We start from the raw sequence: 19,388 nt of genomic DNA on the forward strand, positions 1-19,388 counted from the left end.
GGTTCCAGACAGGTTTGGTCTCCTTGAACTCTATAACTAGACTCCTGAGGAAAGAGGAGTGGTGGTTTTGTAGATTTCAATGGGGAAGCAGCAGTGGGAAATGGTGAGTGAATTTGGACAAGTCGCTTTACCCCTGAGAGCTTCAATTTTTCTCATCTCTAAAATGCTACTTCATGACATTGGTTGGATTAAATTTCATGATCCATGCAAAAAGCCCAGCCTGAAAACAGTTTTGGGCAAGAATTGGAAGAGATGGCCTCAGCCAGAGTAAGTTCCTAGGACCTGCCCAAACACTACTTCCTGCTACTAGAGCAGTTTGAAGCCAAACTTTGCTGGAAACTACAAGAAAAGCTGGGTTGGGGAAAACCTTTGTGGTTTCAGTTTCTTGAGATCTCTTCCTGGCCTGAATCTTTAATGCTAACTTGCTACCATGTGTCAAGTCCATTCTCCAGCCCGCTTTCTGGGAACCTGGCTAACATTGCCTCCAGCAGAAATGGTTTCTCTAGGCTCCCTGGAGGAGAGACACTGGACACAGCAAGCTGACATGCTGTTGCTCTCTGAGACTCTCCCAATGCTTCAAAAAAGAGAGCAATGAGCAAGGCGTATCTGGTTAGCCGGAAATGTCCTTCATGTAGAATGCTTGATTTTTAAACTCTGTTGAGTAGCCTCTACAGATGTTCCCTTTTCTGCTTTATACTAGAGAAATCCAGGCAGAACAGTCCTTCCTGATGCTCAATCTGCCTGGGCAGGGGAGGGTCTCTAGAGTGCCCTCCTCTGACTACCAACTTAGGCTGGATCCAGAAGGGCTTCTTCTAGGCCCTGTGGGCCAAAAATTAAAAGGGCATTCATTTCATAAAATTGTCGAGGAAATGATTAACTTGTTTTCTTTGATCCTTTCTGCCTTGTGGGAGGACAGTCAAGTCACAGGAGCGGAGAATGCATTCTATTATTTTCCACATTGCTAAAGTAAATAGTAATAGCAATTCTGCTGCTAGAGAGGTCCAACCCTGGTTTTTTGGAAGGTCAGAAGTCTGTGTGTGTGTGTCTGTCTGTCCTTTTGTAAACACAACTATTGAGTAAAAATTTCAGCCATTTCCTCTAACTTTTTCTTTCCTTTTTTTTTTTTTTTTTTAAGGCCTGAACTTCCTGCTGCTATTCACAAAGATGCTTTTTATCTTTAACTTCTTGTTTTCCCCACTTCCAACCCCGGCACTGATCTGCATCCTGACCTTTGGAGTCGCCATCTTCCTGTGGCTGGTCAGTAGACCTCAGCCAGTCTTGCCTCTTCTGGATTTGAACAACCAGTCGGTGGGAATTGAGGTAACTTACCAATCCTCTTTTTCGTTTGATGAAGCACAAACTGTAATTCAATACCTTGGGATAACTCAGAAAGAAGATGGGGTGTAGGGTGAGCAAGTAAGCCTTTTAGGTTAGCAATCACCAGAAAATCTACAAAATTAAACTTCGATTACTGGCGTATTTGGCTTTGTAATAAAAATGAAACCACAGCTAGGTTTTGTGAAGCCAATAATCTAGATCAGGGTTGGTAAGCTACAGACCGTGGGCAGAATCCACCTCTTTTATGAGCAGCTAGCAAGCTAAGAATGGTTTTTACATTTTTAAAAAGACATGTTTAAAAAAAAATAAAAAGAAAAAAAAGCAGTTCATATGTGTTCCACAGAGCCCAGTTTTTACTGCTTAGCCCTTTACAGAGAAATTTTGCTGACCTATGATCTAGATGATAGAGCCAGTGCTTTGGGGGTAGGAGAATGTCTTCATTGAGATACCAATATTTGAGAATGATAAAGAAGTTATTTCCTTGATTTAAATTCTGGCTTTGAGTTAATATTCATTCTTAAAATGGGCAGAAGTTGAAGTGGGATTTTCCCCCTCAATTCCCCAACTTTCAGCAAATCATTCAGCTTCCTACATCTCTGAGCAAAGGGAAAGCTCCCAGAATATTCTCCTCATCATTTTTCATGTTCAATCCTTTGCAGAGAAGAAAGCATTTCTGTTCCTTTATAAGGCTAACCCCTTCTGATCTTTTCAAGAACTTCTTTCCTCTACCCGGGAATCTTACTCCAAGTTACGTCTACTCTCCACCACCACCACTTTTATTTGGGGATGTTTGCACGTTCTCCGTTGGCATCTTCCTATGCTCCTGATCCTGCTGCTTCAGACCACCACCTCCTTCCAATCTTCCCTTTCCCCACTGGAGTTCTTTAAGAATAGTCTGTTCATTTCCTTTCCTGAACTTCAACCCACTGAGACCATCTGCCCAAACTTCTCTGGGTCACTTATCACCTAACTTTGAAATTCAATGATTTCTCCTTCAGCCTTCCTCTCAACTGACTTGAGAATTCTCCTTTTTGTCTTTCATACTACCCTTCAATGAGATTTCTTCCTAATCCCAAGACAGTCTTGTCACTTAGCTTCTTTCCTCCCGTCAGCTAGAGTTTCAGTCTCACCATCTCGATTCCTCTAAAGCAGGGGCTGCAAACCACATGCTGTCAAGGCCAGACGGTGAATTGTTCAGGCTTTGCAGGCCACATGGACTCTGTGGCAACTACTCAGCTCTGCTGTTGTAACATGAAAGCAGCAGACAATATGTAAATGAATGAGCATGCTGTGTTCCAATAAACCTTTATTTGTAAAGGCAGATGACAAGGCAGATCTGGCCCTAGATTATAGTCTGCCAATCCCTATGAAATCCTCCCAGCTGAGAAAATCCCTCCTCTCTCATGACTTGAAATTGTACCTAAAAGGTTATGACACCTGAATCTGACTTCCTAGCTCTGATCTCTCCCCGGTCCCAGACAATGTCAGTGGCACACAAGCTCAACAATTCTCCTTATTGCTTATCTACACACACACACACACACACACACACACCCTTTCCTATTTCCCCTCCTGCTCTATCTCAGTTAAATGCATCTCTTCTCATCCAGTTGCCTAAAACTGAGTCTGAATCATCTTTCCTTCTTCCTTTTTCCTCAGCCCTTCTATGTAAACAAAGAGTAAGAGGCTACCTTCCTTTGCTAGACAGGGAACTTCATTGTTGACAGCTTGACTTAATGTGACATCTCCTGGAAATCTTCCCTGATGCTCTAGACTAAGTTAGATCGCTTGTTGTGTTATGTTACCCTGTCCTTCTTTAGCCCTTACCACAGTAGTAACTTACATTTTTGAATGTTTTATTTAACTGATGCCTAGTCCTCTCTAGACTAACTTGCGTGAGAGTGTAGCTTGTCTTTGAGGATGAGGACCTTGCTGCTCCAAGGTCCTCATCAGGGCCTGATCCTATGGTTCCAGCCGATATGTTTAGGCACACCTGTAGCTACCTTCTCTTCCTCTAATATCCTGATCTCTACAGGACAGACGGAGTCCATCCCCCAGACTCTGCAATGTGTCTTTTTGCCTCTGTGTCTTTATACAGCCTCTTCCTTCATTCTGCATTGTTCTTTCCCTCCCCTCTACCGAACTGTAACTTTCTGGTAAATGCTTACTTATCTTCCAAGTCCCTATTAAGCATTATTTATTTGCAGGCTTTCTACTTAATACAGAATGGGTAGCATGACTCAGCTCCCAGAATGTACATTTCTATTACAGCATGTACATCACAATATTACCGTTGTATGTTTGCCCTTTTCACCTCACCGCCACTCCATGATCTCTCATTCATGAGATGCTGATGGACAAAGATTCGATCTTAACTCACTTTCATCTGTAGTATCTGCTGCACAGTGCTGGCACCTAGTGTGCATCTGGGAGATGTTTAAACTGGGTGTGATCTTTTGCAACATAAAACCATACTATTATCTCCTCGCTCCACATGTGTAGGTGTGTTGGCCGGTGGGGGTGGGGGGAGATCGCCAAAAACATAACTGTGACAGTCACTGGGTTTCTATAAGGTAGAGATATTGCAATTTGGGGATTTAGAAAATTGATCGAATAAGAGGTCATTCCTGTGACCTCAATGTTCAGTATTGATGGTCTCTTCAATTCAATCCCTAAGGGTTTGGAAAGGGTGGGAGAGAGTCAGTCTTGGCCTCAACTTGGTCTTGTGTCTTAGGGCGGGGCACGGAAGGGCGCTGGCCAGAAGAGCAACGACCTGCTATGTTACTACTACTCAGATACCAAGACAATGTATGATGTTTTCCAAAGAGGACTTGTTGTGTCTGGTAAGCCTGGCAGTCTGACCTTGACTGCAAGAAGACCGAGGTGGGGTCTCGTCTCATACACTTCTCCGCTGTCTCACTTCTTAAACCCCAGTGGTAGTCTAAAGGCAGACGTACAAAATGCAGGGGACAGAGCAGAGTATCAGAATGGGTGCTGGAAACAGTGTAGGACAGACTTGCATTTGAAACCCAGCTCTCCCATTTCCAGCTGTGTAACCTGGTGCAAAATCACTTTGCCCCTCTGGATCTGTCCCTTACTTAACACAAGGAAGACTTCCCTGTCAAGTTGGTAAAGAGCTGATAATAATGTGGAGGAAGGTATTTTGATTAACTCACTGTTATATTTGTTCAGAAACAGGACTTACATAAATGCAATTCCTTGCATTTATAGATGCAGAATCTGAGCCAGAATTAGCATTCAGGGCCCCTGACTTCTTACCTTGTCCTTGACCCTAAAGTTGGTCCTTGCCAGTACTCTTTAGTATCACAAAAGGCAATGATCTTTTGGACTTCCTTAGAAAGGCCACCATGTGGACTTTGGCAGGTTCGTTTGCAACGTATCAGGGCTCACTACTTGTTTCTGTATTACTGAACACAATGCACTGTGTGCTAGTTTCCTTTCAAAATCAACCAGCTTATACTCCCTACATCTTTTTTTTTTTTTTTTTTTTTGGTGACATTCTGTCCAGACATAGGTTTGCCTGTGTGACTTTTTTTTTTTAAGATTTTATTTACTTATTTGAGAGAGAGAGAGAGAGAGAGCATGAGCCGGGGGGAGGGGCAGAGGGAGAGGGAGACGCAGACTCCCCACTGAGTGGGGAGCACAATATGGGGCTCGAACCCAGGACCCTGGGATCATGACCTGAGCCAGAAGGCAGACCCTTAACCCACTGAGCCACCCAGGCGCCCTTGCCTGTGTGACTTCTTATCCCTTCTTCCCTTCCGCCTTTGACTATGATGATATTTACTAGCCAACTCTTGTCAAGTGCCAACTATGCATCAGGCACTACACACATCTTAGCTGTTTAACCTCCTCTAAACCTTAAGGATTAGTTATTATTGCCTCTACTTTTAAAAATGAGGAAACAGACACTCAGAGGTTCAGGAACGTTCCAAAGGCAACAGAACTAGAAAATGTTGCAGCTGATATTGAAATCTGTCTGTTTGACTAGATTGTTCTATTTTCAGTGAGCTCTTAAGTGTTTTAAAAGAGTAGTTGTACCTTCAGACAAAGAAAGGTTTATTGTAAAGAAAACTTCTATATGAAGGCTCCAAAGGGGACTTTACTTGATATTTCTGAGTCCAAATCAGTACTTACTTCCATGCAAATATCAAAACCCGAACCAACCATTAGTTTATTGTTTGGCAACTTAAGATACTATATGGTTAATATAACAAACTTTCCTTGGGAATTTTCTATTTTTCACATTTTTCTTCCTTGAGTTTTCTTTATTGTGTTGTTATTGTAACTAGAAACAAGCCATTTAGCACATGTTACGTGGCATATAAGATCCTTCATTTAAAATATATTTTTCAAAACTGAATTACAACTCAACAGATAAAGTGAAATGGCTTCTCCTGTAAGCAGGCATGAGAAATAGAAAAATGATACGTCTGGTCCCAAGTGGAGATGAATACATCAGCCTTGATATATACTTTTTTTTTTCCTTTTTTCTTTCTTTCTTTCTTTCTTTTTTTTTTTTTTTTTAGAGAGGCAGTGGGGCAGAGGGAGAGGGAGACAGAGAATCTTAAGAATCCATGCTGGGCATGGAGCCTGATCAGGGCTTGATATCACGATCCTGAGATCATGACCTGAGCCGAAATCAAGGGTCAAATGCTTAACCAACTGAGCCACCCCATTGCCCCTGCTCCAACATATACTTTTACCCTACCCAATAGATGGTCTGTATTGAGAATCTGCTATGGATAATGTTTAAAATACAGATCCTCTAGCTCCACCCTGTTGCAGTGGATCAGATTTCCACACAGTGAGACCTAAGAATCTGAATCTTGAACAGAGCTTCTCAGGGGTTCCACATGTCAGAATTTCAACTCTGCTTAGCTGAGGGCAGCAACTTTGCCAAGAAGTTAACCGGTGGGCTCTTTGTAGATGACCCCACCTTTAGAACAGATGGACATCTGAGTTGAATATATTAATCAAAGGCTAGGCTGTTGCCTGGTCAGGACTTGGGCTAAATAGGCTGAAGCTGATTAGGGCACAGAATTTAATGAGACTTCAGTTGGCGCCCCTTAGGGCCAATTATTTGACTTGTTCCTTGGCAATGGGCCTCTAGCTAGAACTTTCATCATTAGGGAAGTGACGTGATGCGGTATGACTTTTCCACATTTGCTGCCATTTCTTACTGGGTGAGCCTGAAGAGACTGCCCCGGTCCTCCATGATGCTTAGTTAGTACCTTAGGGATAACAGTAGTCGGTTAATGTGCAGGGAGAACATTCCATCAGTGGTAGCTAGCACTAGTGAGGAACATTCTGCAGTGGTAGACCACTGGGGTGCATTCTCTGGGATGGAGCAGAGGCTGGGAACACCTCAGCGGGACTTGCCTTGCCTCTGGGAAAGCTACAGCGTGAGCCCTGATGTCTTGAGCTGTCATATAGCTGTTCCAGCAGAGAGAAAAAGTCCTCGCATTTCCTGTGGACAGGCTCCTCATTCATTTTGTAAATATCTCTTTCGTCAGAGTGGCTCTGTCTTCCCAGCTTTCTTTCCCTTTTCCTCTGTCACTTAGATTGGAAATTCACTGATTTGCCTCTGAATTCGTAGTCACCGTCTCTGAATGCTTCCTTTCAGCAAGACCCAAATCCCTCTCAGCAATTTGACTAGAGCCTCTAGGTAAAATTTCCTTCCCTTCTACCTTTCTCTCAATAATTCCATCTCGCTCTGGCTTAGACGTGGGGGCTTCTCGCTTAGTTAGCGTGGCTCCCTCACCTAACATCACCATTCGCATGGCTCTCCTGGCTGACATTGCTGTTTATTCTAGTAAGTGGAGTTCCCGAACTTTAGCTCTTCAGACGTTTAATTCTTCTGTTGTCAAATGTATGACACAATTGTAAAGATACTGAAGGCAGGTGTACGTGTGTATGGACAAGAGTGTACCTGTGTGTGTGTGTGCGCATGGGTGTGTATATATTTCTGTAGTTCCTTATGAGCCTCAGTATCTCAGGAGACATTCTCATACAAACAGGCAAAGTACATTAACAGATGATTCAAGAGAGTAAATGAAACAAGGGTAACTTTGATAGCTATTAGAGGGGCCCCTGGGTGGTTCAGTCGGTTAAGCATTGGCCTTCGGCTTAGATCATGATCCCAGTGTCCTGGGATCGAGCCCCACATTGAGCTCCCTGCTCTTGCGTGGGAAGCCTGCTTCTCCCTCTCCCTGCCTCTCTCTCTCTCTCTCAGTCAAATAAATAAATAAAATCTTTAAAAAAATTGCTGTTAGAGAAACTTAAAGTACTAACTTTTTAAACCTAGCAAACCAGAAGGCATGTGAAAAAGATACTTGTACGACTCGATGTGTCGCTGGTGGGAGAAAGGTCCTTTCTCACAACTGCTCTGCTAAGAAATGTGGTGCAGGGGATCAAAAACTTGAGCTGTTCCGACCACCACAACCCCGAGCCTGCCCCAACCATGGTGTTTCATTTCAGAGACTCTATTCTAAGAAATGTTCTGAATTTGAAATTAGCAATTTGGAAATATTTATCAGAGCATTATTTCAGCTGTCAGACTTGGAAACGACCCAAATACCCACAATGAGACAAAGTCACTGCAACAGAGCCCTTCCTCAGTTGTCCACAAAAGGCCACTGAAATCTCTACAGAGAAGAAATAATAACATGAGAATTTTTATATCAAATGGGGGATGGAAGTAGGATCCAAAATATATCTGTGGCATGAACATAATCCTGTAAACCTATACAAAGGAACTATGAAAATCAGTATCAGTGTTAATAATAGTGTTTAAGTGATGAAATCATTGACAGCTCGTATTTTGATTTTTTCTGTATTTTTTATGAGCATACATTTATGATAAGGAAGCTCAATCCAAGATGATGCAATAGAGGTAGGCTGTTTGTGTTTACTTATGGGCTTTACTTGTTCACGTCATGCGGGTAGTCCATATGCCTGGTTTTCTCCAAATGCCTATTACCACGGAGGTCACATATTCCAACACCAAACCACGCTGAATGTTTCAGTGCATTTCCTAAATGTTTCAGACGTAGTTTGTAAGACTCTCTCTGCCTTTGAGAACTGAGTACTTACTGCCTTTGACTTTCCTTGACGCATAAGAGAAGCCCACATCCTTACTGGATTTCTCCTTTGTGTCTTGTCTCTTCCTAATCCCCCTTTACCTTCTTGATCCAAAGGATTTGAAGCTGGCACTCATTTTCTTTTAATGTCATGTTTTTAGACAATGGGCCTTGCTTGGGATATAGAAAACCAAACCAGCCCTACAGGTGGCTGTCCTACAAGCAGGTAAGTCATGCCCATGGTTTTGGATAGATTCTTTTGTTACTGTGGTATTCTGGATAATTTGGTCTCTTTGGGGTCTTGACTGCTTCCCCCCCCCTTTCTCCCTGTCTCTCTCGTAGGTGTCTGATCGTGCAGAGTACCTGGGTTCCTGTCTCTTGCATAAAGGATATAAGCCATCACCAGACCAATTTGTTGGCATCTTTGCTCAGAATAGGCCAGAGGTAACCATGCTCAAGTTAACTTCAGAAATGAGTCTAAAGACTTAAACCCTGCCCCGAAACCAGCACTATGACACTGGCTGATGACTTACCAAAACTATTTAAAGCTCTCCTATTCTTTAACTCTTGTCCCCCTGTAAAGAGTTACAGCTCAGGGCCTCCTTAATCCCTGGGTGAATGCCTAGTGCTCTAAGTTAGTACCTAGATTTCTGTCATTTCCTAGCCCATGATGATTCCCTTTAAGTCAGTCTCTTTGTTGTATGAGGAAAATAAGGAAGCTATGTGGTGCTCGCAAATAAGAGCTTGTGGACATTGTAGAAAGGGGGAGCTATCTGTATTAGAATTGGAACTTGCATGTTGTACTTGAACTTGTCAAATAAGGCACCCATTGCCACTGAGACTGGCTGTACCCATCTTTCCACAGTGATTGAAAGCAGTTGTTACACATTAAGATGATTGCAAAAAAACACAAAAAAACAAAAAAAAGCAAAAAAAAAAAGATGATTGCAATTAAGCTTTAGTTAAGTCATTAGACCAATATCCTAGGGGAAAGCTGCTGCAGAATGGTTGGATGTCCTATGCTCCCTAGTGCCAGTTGTTTAACCAAAACCCTGGGAGGGCAATGACTGCACTTTTGGGTGAATCTACATTATCCACCTTTGTGACACCCAGCCTCAACAGGAAGAGATATCTTTGACTCTCCTTTAGGAACTTAATGCCAAACCTAGTGTATTCGTCTGTTCGGGCTGCCATAACAAAATACCACAGACAAGGGCGCTTTAAACAACAGAAACTTCTTTTCTCATGGTTCTGGAGGCTGCAAGTCTAAGATCAAGGTGTCAGCAGGTTTGGTTTCCACCGAGGTCTCTCTTCTTGGCTTGCAGGTGGCTGCCTTCAAAGTGAGTCCTCACATGGTCTTTCCTCTGTCATCCCTGTTGCCTCTTCCTCTTCTTACAAGGACATCAGTCATATTGGACCCCACCCTTATGACCTTATTTAACCTTAATTACCTCTTTAAAGCCCCTCTCTCCAAAAACAGTCCCATTGGGGGTTAAGGTTTCAACATGAATTTAAGGTGGGGAGGACACAAGTCAGTACATAACACCATTACCAGATTCTGACCCACCTTTCCAGTTCATTTCGTATTGCTCTTCATGCCTTTTGATGTATACACAGTGATGTTGTGCTGTCTTATCTTTGTTCATCCACTTCCTTCTTCTCTGAATGCTTGCCCTGCTTCCATCTCCATAACCAAATCTTACCAGTCCTTCGAAGCCCTGCCCAATTTCTTTTTTTTTTAAGTTTTTATTGTTATGTTAATCACCATACATTACATCATTAGTTTTTGATGTAGTGTTCCATGATTCATGGTTTGTGCATAACACCCAGTGCTCCACGCAGAACGTGCCCTCTTTAATACCCATCACCAGGCTAACCCATCCCCCCACCCCCCTCCCCTCTAGAACCCTCAGTTTGTTTTTCAGAGTCCATCGTCTCTCATGGTTCGTCTCCCCCTCTGACTTACTCCCCTTCATTCTTCCCCTCCTGCTTTCTTCTTCTTTTTCTTTTTTCTTAACATATGTTGCATTATTTGTTTCAGAAGTACAGATCTGTGATTCAACAGTCTTGCACAATTCACAGCACTCACCATAGCACATACCCTCCCCAATGTCTATCACCCAGCCACCCCATCCCTCCCACCCCCCACCACTCCAGCAACCCTCAGTTTGTTTCCTGAGATTAAGAATTCCTCATATCAGTGAGGTCATACGATACATGTCTTTCTCTGATTGACTTATTTCACTCAGCATAACACCCTCCAGTTCTATCCACGTCGTTGCAAATGGCAAGATTTCATTCCTTTCGATGGCTGCATAATATTCCATTGTGTATATATACCACTTCTTCTTTATCCATTCATCTGTCGATGGACATCTTGGCTCTTTCCACAGTTTGGCTATTGTGGACGTTGCTGCTATAAACATTGGGGTGCACATACCCCTTCGGATCCCTACATTTGTATCTTTGGGGTAAATACCCAGTAGTGCAGTTGCTGGATCGTATGGTAGCTGTATTTTCAACTGTTTGAGGAACCTCCATACTGTTTTCCAGAGGGGTTGCACCAGCTTGCATTCCCACCAACAGTGTAGGAGGGTTCCCCTTTCTCCACATCCCCGCCAACATCTGTTGTTTCCTGACTTGTTCATTTTAGCCATTCTGACTGGTGTGAGGTGGTATCTCATGGAGGTTTTGATTTGGATTTCCCTGATGCCGAGCGATGTGGAGCACTTTTTCATGTGTCTGTTGGCCATTTGGATGTCTTCTTTGGAAAAATGTCTGTTCATGTCTTCTGCCCATTTCTTGATTGGATTATTTGTTCTTTGGGTGTTGAGTTTGAGAAGTTCTTTATAGATTTTGGATACTAGCCCTTTATCTGATATGTCATTTGCAAATATTTTCTCCCATTGTGTCGGTTGTCTTTTGGTTTTGTGGACTGTTTCTTTTGCTGTGCAAAAGCTTTTGATCTTGATAAAATCCCAATAGTTCATTTTTGCCCTGGCTTCCCTTGCCTTTGGCGATGTTTCTAGGAAGAAGTTGCTGCGGCTGAGGTCGAAGAGGTTGCTGCCTGTGTTCTCCTTTAGGATTTGGATGGACTCCTGTCTCACGTTTAGGTCTTTCAACCATTTGGAGTCTAGTTTTGTGTGTGGTGTCAGGAAATGGTCCAGTTTCATTCTTCTGCATGTGGCTGTCCAATTTTCCCAACACCATTTGTTGAAGAGACTGTCTTTTTTCCATTGGACATTCCTTCCTGCTTTGTCAAAGATGAGTTGACCGTAGAGTTGAGGGTCCATTTCTGGGCTCTCGATTCTGTTCCATTGATCTATGTGTCTGTTTTTGTGCCAGTACCATACTGTCTTGACGATGACAGCTTTGTAATAGAGCTGGAAGTCCGGAATTGTGAGGCCGCCAGCTTTGCTTTCCTTTTTCAATATTCCGCTGGCTATTCGGGGTCTCTTCTGCTTCCATACAAATTTTAGGATTATTTGTTCCCATTTCTTTGAAAAAGGCGGATGGTATTTTGATGGGGATTGCATTGAATGTGTAGCTTGCTCTAGGTAGCACTGACATCTTCACAATAGTTGTTCTTCCAATCCATGAGCACGGAACGTTTTTCCATTTCTTTGTGTCTTCTTCAATTTCTTTCCTGAGTATTTTATAGTTTTCTGAGGACAGATCCTTTGCCTCTTTGGCTAAATTTATTCCTAGGTATCTTATGGTTTTGGGTGCAATTGTAAATGGGATCGACTCCTTGATTTGTCTCTCTTCTGTCTTGTTGTTGGTGTATAGGAATGCCACAGATTTCTGGGCATTGATTTTATATCCTGCTACTTGACTGAATTCCTGTATGAGTTCTAGCAGTTTTGGGGTGGAGTCTTTTGGGTTTTCCACATACAGTATCATATCATCTGCAAAGAGTGAGAGTTTGACCTCCCCTTTGCCGATTTGGATGCCTTTGATTTCTTTTTGTTGTCTGATTGCTGTGGCTAGGACTTCTAATACTATGTTGAATAGCAGTGGTGAGAGTGGACATCCCTGCTGCGTTCCTGACCTTAGGGGAAAAGCTCTCAGCTTTTCCCCATTGAGAATGATATTCGCTGTAGGTTTTTCATAGATGGCTTTTATGATATTGAGGTATGTACCCTCTATCCCTATACTCTGAAGAGTTTTGATCAAGAAAGGATGCTGTACTTTGTCAAATGCTTTTTCTGCATCTATTGAGAGGATCATAGGATTCTTGTTCTTTCTTTTGTTAATGTATTGTATCACATTGATTGATTTGCGGATGTTGAACCAGCCTTGCAGCCCAGGGATAAATCCCACTTGGTCGTGGTGAATAATCCTTTTAATGTACTGTTGGATCCTATTGGCTAGTATTTTGGTGAGAATTTTTGCATCCATGTTCATCAAGGATATTGGTCTGTAATTCTCCTTTTTGATGGGGTCTTTGTCTGGTTTTGGGATCAAGGTAATGGTGGCCTCATAAAATGAGTTTGGAAGTTTTCCTCCCATTTCTATGTTTTGGAACAGTTTTCAGGAGAATAGGTATTAATTCTTCTTGAAATGTCTGATAGAATTCCCCTGGGAAGCCATCTGGCCCTGGGCTTTTGTTTCTTGGGAGATTTTTGATGACTGCTTCAATTTCCTTAGTGGCTATAGGTCTGTTCAGGTTTTCTATTTCTTCCTGGTTCAGTTTTGGTAGTTGATACAGCTCTAGGAATGCACCCATTTCTTCCAGGTTATCTAATTTGCTGGCATAGAGTTGCTCATAAGCCCTGCCCAATTTCTATCACTTTCCCCAAAGCAGTCCCAGATGGCCTTTACCCCACTCCAAAGTGATTTCTCCTTCCTTAAAATTCCTTAAAACTGGGGCACCTGGGTGGCTTGGTCAATTAAGCATCCAACTCTTGATTTCAGCTCAGGTCATGATCTCAGGGTTTTGAGATCAAGCCCCATGTAGGGCTCCATGCTCAGCGGGGAGTCTGCTTGGGATTCTCTCTCCCTCTGCCCCTCCTGTCCCCCACCTAAAAAAGTCCCTTAAAACGAGTGGTTTCTGTACCTTTTATGGATGGAACTTACCACATTCTACTTTCGTATGTTGGTCCTTTGTATTGTAGTTGTCTGGCTAGCTTACCTCTCTTATTTAACTCTACTCTATAGCATTAACAATGCAAGTCTCTAGGGCCCCCAGGTGATTTATTTTAACACAAAGGCATCAAATAAGCATTTGTTGCCTGAATGACTGAAGTGTAATACTCTTCCTTTTCAAAGTGTTTTCTAGTCCTTACTTGAGCTTTTCTCCATACAGTGGATCATCTCTGAGTTGGCTTGTTACACGTACTCCATGGTAGTTGTCCCACTGTATGATACCTTGGGAGCAGAAGCCATCATATTCATTGTCAACAAGGGTAAGACTTTGCGATTAAATTATAACTTGATTCTGTCTTAATGCTCAGTAATTCCTCAGTATCTGCTTTTGCTAGCCAACTTGGAATGCTATGGCCAGAATTTGCTGAAGTCTTTTCTGTTCTGTAGTACTGAGGCTATAATTTACAAGGAAATTACAAAAAGCCCAAGGAGGCGTTGGCTTCTACACAGAAGGTTCGATGAAATGCCCAAGGTGGCAGAGTGTAACGATAGAGTTTAGAGATAAGGCAACTTACTTTGGCCACACTGGATAAAAGGTCACAGAGTGAGTGACTAAGTCATTTAATTGACTGAATCACTATGAAACCACTGATTTCATTTCCTATTGTTGTAAATCCAAGTCAGTACAGTTAGTCAGCATGTACCAATGGCCACAGTGAATTTGTAGAAAAGAAATACCATTGTTAGAGAAACAAGTACAAGTTCAGTGGTCAAATAACAACCCGTTTCACATATCCAAGGTCTTACTTTCTGTCCCAGAACTAGTAGTTTAAGTGACTAGACGCATCTGGACTATAGACACAAATCACAAGTTTTTTATTTTTACAAACAACTATCCAAGAAAATGCTAACATGTAGAATCATAAAATGTTTGCCTGCTAAAATCCCATTTGTCCCTTCTTTTCCCTTCTACTCCCTGCTCCCCTCCCCCAAATAAAACACACTGACAGGACCACACCTGAGTGATCCATGTTTGTTGTCTGTATTCTTAAGCAGAAGGAGTGTCGTGACTCTAGAAACTGTAAACTATCTGGGCAGCATGCATGAAAACTATGTGCTTCTGTTTCCATTAAGCTCATTTATTATCGATGGAATGCTTCAGGTTTTATGCATTATAAATCTGATTTGCAGATGTAATCTCTTTTGGGTACCCACTAGCTTTGAAATTTTCAAAAATCTCTCCCTTGTTGCAAGGCAGTCAAGGACGGAGCAGAGCAAGAAGGTGACCTCTGGCTCTGTTTCTGCTTTCAGCTGATATCGCCACAGTGATCTGCGATACACCCCAAAAGGCATCAATGCTGATAGGGAATGTGGAGAAAGGCCTCACCCCAGGCCTGAAAATGATCATCCTCATGGATCCCTTTGAGGATGACCTGAAGCAAAGAGCGGAGAAAAGTGGAATTGAGATCTTGTCTCTGTTTGATGCTGAGGTATGCGCCTTAAATTCAACTAACAGTTCGAAGCCTGGTCTGCCACCACGACAACAAGCAGGACACCAACCAGAGAGCACGGGGTCCACAAGACCCCTGCCGTGAGGCTTTGAGAATATTTTCCCCTCAAACAATTCAGAAACCGTGTCGGAGGAGAAGCACGGTCTGTGGCCAGTGGGCACCAACTTCTAAGTAGAGGATTTATCAATACTGAGTTCAGCGGTAGTGAAATAGAGGGGGTCCTGGAGTCTGGTGGCAGGGTTCACATTCCAGCGCCACACCTATGAGTTAGGTGACCTTCAGCAAGATTCTCCACATCTCCCTTCCCCCCTCTGTAAAATGAGGCCGACCTAGTCCCCACCTCGAGGAGGAGTTGTAAAGAGTTGCGTGAGTTAATCTCTAGAAAGTGTTCAGAACAGTGCCTGCTATGTAGTAAGCCCTGAAATGTCAACAATTCCTGTTATTCAACAAGATTTAGTAATGGTCCTAGATGACTGGACCTCAAGAGTGGGAAGTTTGAACATCTGGAATCTGCCCTCTTGACGTTGCTGTTCTAGAGAAACTTTATGCTCTTCCCTGGGCCTTCCACTGTGCCTGAATTTGGCTTCTAGGTCTGATCTGGGTTAGAATTTTGGTTCTATTCCCACAGAAAAGGGAGGTGTTTGCATGGAAAGGAGAAAGAGGGGGCTGTATTTGTCATAAGTCTTTCCATCTTAACTAATCACCTCCTTTCTTGGCTTTCTGTTCATGTAGAATCTAGGCAAAGAGAACTTCAGGAAACCTGTGGTAAGTTTTCTTCTGCCCAAATGTGAGTCTTGTCCTGTTCAATTCCCAAAGCTCTTGGTAGGTTAATCCCTTGTGCTTCTCTCCCCCTCTAGCCTCCTAGACCAGAAGACCTGAGTATCATCTGCTTCACTAGTGGGACCACAGGTCAGTGCGCATGAAGCTGTCCCAGAGGCCCCTGGTCGGCCAAAAACACGGCTTGAGTCATGGGTGGGCTGGTAAATATACCCTATAATGAGCCCTATCCTTAGGGTCTTACAACCTAAAGCTTTTGAGCATGGATGCCCCAATGGAAAGACAGAAGTATAAGCAAATAAATTTCATTGAACACACTGGGAGGGGTTTCCATGCTATGGATTTCAGGAGCTATTCAGACGGCACCACAAAGTCAACTTTCTTCCCCAATTCCACTCTCTCAGTTTGACACTGCCAGAATAGTTCCGCTCAATCAAGGTGACCCAGGGAGAGTTCTACACAGATCAGTGTGTGCCTTCCCCCACCCCTGCAGTAACTTCTCTATTAGAACTCCTAATAGCTTTTGATGTGGCCCGTGATGACCTATGGCCATATCCTCCTGTCCATTGTACCAGTTTATAACGTGATAGTTAGATAATATAGTTAGGTCTGAAGTCCTAAACATAAAAACAGCACAGGGTGGGATTACTTGGATTTTTGCTTTTGACTGTTGCAACCCGAGATTGTGGCTGTACCCTCTGTGGTAGTAGAAGGCTAACGATGTTGTCAGCAGTAATGTCTCGGGGGCATTAATCATTCATAAACAGAGTCCTATACCATTCATAAGAGGACGCGGTGACAGGAGAAGCTCTTGGCTCTCTGGAACAGAACCAATTGAATGCAGCTTCTTCTTTCATAGCCAAAGGCTACCTATTATTTAAAGGATCTTTATCTCCATGTCCTGTTTCCTACAGGTGACCCTAAAGGAGCCATGCTGACCCATCAAAATATTGTTTCAAATGTCTCTTCTTTCATCAAGTATACGGAGGTCAGTGGTCAATTGAAAAAGAGGTCCCCATTAAAATGTAAATCTGTCGTAAGATTTTAATCTTGAAACAAGAACAAAAATCATGTTAAAGGCCTGAATGTGGACAAATAGTGGTGCTTCTTTGTCCAGAGGACTGTGCATTTTCAAGCCTTGGTCTGTTAGAATTGCTGCACATCTCTACACTCAGTGAAGTTAAGGGGCACCTCTCAGAGTTATACAGTGTACCACATGTACAACTGTGTGTGGCAGTCCTGGGAAGGAGTGGGTCTTTAAAATAAAAAAAAATTATTGAGATATAATTGACATAACATTGTATTAATTTCAGATGTACAACATGATTCCATATATGTGTATGTTGCAAAATGGTCCCCACAATAAATCTAACATCCATCACCACACATAGTTACAGTTTTTTTTTCTTGTGATGAGAACCTTTAAGATCTACTTACTTAATACTTTCAGATATGCAATACAGTATTATAAACTATTAACTATAGTTAATAGGAGCTGCTTTTAAATCTCCTTTGGAAGAGAGAGTTGGCATTAACCCAATGTTGCCTCTCCTTGTTGTGATCTGTAGAATTCTTTCAAGCCCACCCCTGAGGATGTGAGCATATCCTACCTCCCCTTGGCTCATATGTTTGAGAGGATTGTAGAGGTGAGTGTCCAATGTTCCCAGCAGGTATGTGGAAAGGCAGTCCTGACTTGCTAGTTCCATGTTTATTCCAAAGGCAGCTACACAACATTTCCAGTCCTTTCTCCCACGGGAAAGCAGAGGGCAGGGAGCTGGTGCAGCTGAGTCCTGGACCCCGGTATTACTGCAAACTTGCTGTGAAGACTTCCTAGCTTGAAGTAGGGCTCTGGGTCTGTCCAGCAGGACCGATGCTTGCCCCTGCCTTCACACAGGGTGCCAGTGAGTCCTGAAGTCCTAGCCAGGAGCTTACTATCTGCTCTTGATGCTGAGCTGGGATAGGAAACATTGTTTCTTCTTTTAAATCTTATTTTAGTTAGAATTTTTTTTTAACAGTTCTCAGGTTAGAAAAAAGGGAGTGTCTCTCCCCCTGCCCCCACCCCACCCCTGGAAGGGCAGAGAAGGAACATCTGATCCAGGCAACATGTTCAAGATGTTCAGTGTGTGTGAAGTAGAGCCGTTCAGGATTGCGTGTGTGCCAGAGAGCTGCCTTTCTGCGCGTGGACTGTGGGCTTTTCAGGCAGTTCTGGGGCTGATTTGAGAACTGAAAGCAGTGCTGGCTTCCCCAAAACACATGTGGTAGGATGGATGGAAAATCCTCTCTCTGCTTCCCACTTAAACACCTCTTCAAGCAGCTTAGCTGTTGATGCATCAAGCGCCAAAAGGAACAGTTCGGCTCCTTGGGCTGAAGTGTTGACATCTGATTCATAAAATATCCATTTTAATAAGATTATTGTCCCCACATTTTCATGTCTCTGAAACTGAGATGGTCTTGCAACAGTCGGCATGTTCTAGTCTAACTGGAGGTATTGTCCCTAGTGCTACATGGTGAATGGTCTCAGACGAAGGACAGCGTCTCAGACTGTCACGCAGAGCTAGGGGGGGAAGAGGGTGGGCCCTCAGTCTCACCGTCTGTCCTGTCTGTCCCACCACCTCAGCTGCAGTGAGTTCCCAACCTGTCCTGGGGGTAAGGTCTCCGAATCCTGGGTGTCTGAAATGTGTGGGGAGGACGGGGTACAGAGGAAAGTGCCCATGGGTGTCAGCCTAGCTCCTCGATTCGGTCCGAGACAGGCCCTGCCTGCAGGGGGCCTCTGGCTCTGAGCCCTGCCCTTTGGTTTTGCTTTTAGGCTATTATGTATTCATGTGGTGCCAAAGTTGGTTTCTTCCAAGGAGATATTCGGTTGCTGCCTGATGACATGAAAACTCTGAAGCCAACAGTGTTTCCTGTCGTGCCTCGACTACTCAACAGAATCTACGATAAGGTACTAACCTTGCTTCTGCTGGGCTGGCCCTGAGATGAAGGCTTAGGCCTGACTGAGGCTCTCAGGGACTCCGTGTTGCTCAGAAAGTTTTTCCACTTCCACCCCCCACTCCCTACAACACCCACGTATGGCCACATTCACAAATGCAACTGTGAAAAACCGTACTAAATGAAACCCCCATTCATCTGGATAAGATCACGTGGACCAAATCTGAAGAAAGAGCTCAATTCGGACACTTGGGGAACCCCTCAAAATTAAGCCGACTTACTTAGGAGTTGTCACTCTGATTTCATAACACCTACTGGCTGTTGAGCTTCTTGCTGAGGTACCAGGTCCCATGGTCAACATCTCATATGCATTCTGTCATTTAATCCTCACAAAAACAGGAAATCACATTTACACTTATTATTTCCAACTTACAGCCGAGGAGACTGAGCCTCAGAGGTTAAAAAAAAAAAAAAAAAAAAAAAGCTTGACCAGAGTCATATCCAAAAAGGGGTTGGGCCAGAATCATATTGTCACAAAGTAGTTAGTTGTCATTGATCACTGCTCTTTCATTAGAGTTTACAACATGGTGATTTTTCTAATTCAATTCAGTTATTTCTCTTGCATTCATTAGCTGAGATTCTT

At 43.2% G+C, this 19,388-nt stretch overlaps 1 protein-coding gene across 3 annotated transcripts in view; it reads left to right on the top strand.

The window, feature by feature from the left end:
* The window catches only part of ACSL5 (acyl-CoA synthetase long chain family member 5), a 45,544-nt gene that overhangs the window by 16,199 nt on the left and 9,957 nt on the right, over positions 1-19,388 (top strand). For all 3 annotated transcript variants that reach the window (XM_027596340.1, XM_027596341.2, XM_027596342.1), the window contains exons 2-12: positions 1,136-1,320; positions 4,073-4,181; positions 8,603-8,667; positions 8,784-8,885; positions 13,750-13,849; positions 14,841-15,019; positions 15,773-15,805; positions 15,898-15,949; positions 16,732-16,805; positions 17,386-17,463; positions 18,624-18,758. In XM_027596340.1, coding sequence (XP_027452141.1) covers positions 1,165-1,320; positions 4,073-4,181; positions 8,603-8,667; positions 8,784-8,885; positions 13,750-13,849; positions 14,841-15,019; positions 15,773-15,805; positions 15,898-15,949; positions 16,732-16,805; positions 17,386-17,463; positions 18,624-18,758 — 1,083 coding nt within the window. In that variant the 5' untranslated portion in view covers positions 1,136-1,164. The remainder of the gene's footprint in view (positions 1-1,135; positions 1,321-4,072; positions 4,182-8,602; positions 8,668-8,783; positions 8,886-13,749; positions 13,850-14,840; positions 15,020-15,772; positions 15,806-15,897; positions 15,950-16,731; positions 16,806-17,385; positions 17,464-18,623; positions 18,759-19,388) is intronic.

The sequence above is a fragment of the Zalophus californianus genome, chromosome 15 (assembly GCF_009762305.2).
Source record: "Zalophus californianus isolate mZalCal1 chromosome 15, mZalCal1.pri.v2, whole genome shotgun sequence".
NCBI lineage: Eukaryota > Metazoa > Chordata > Mammalia > Carnivora > Otariidae > Zalophus > Zalophus californianus.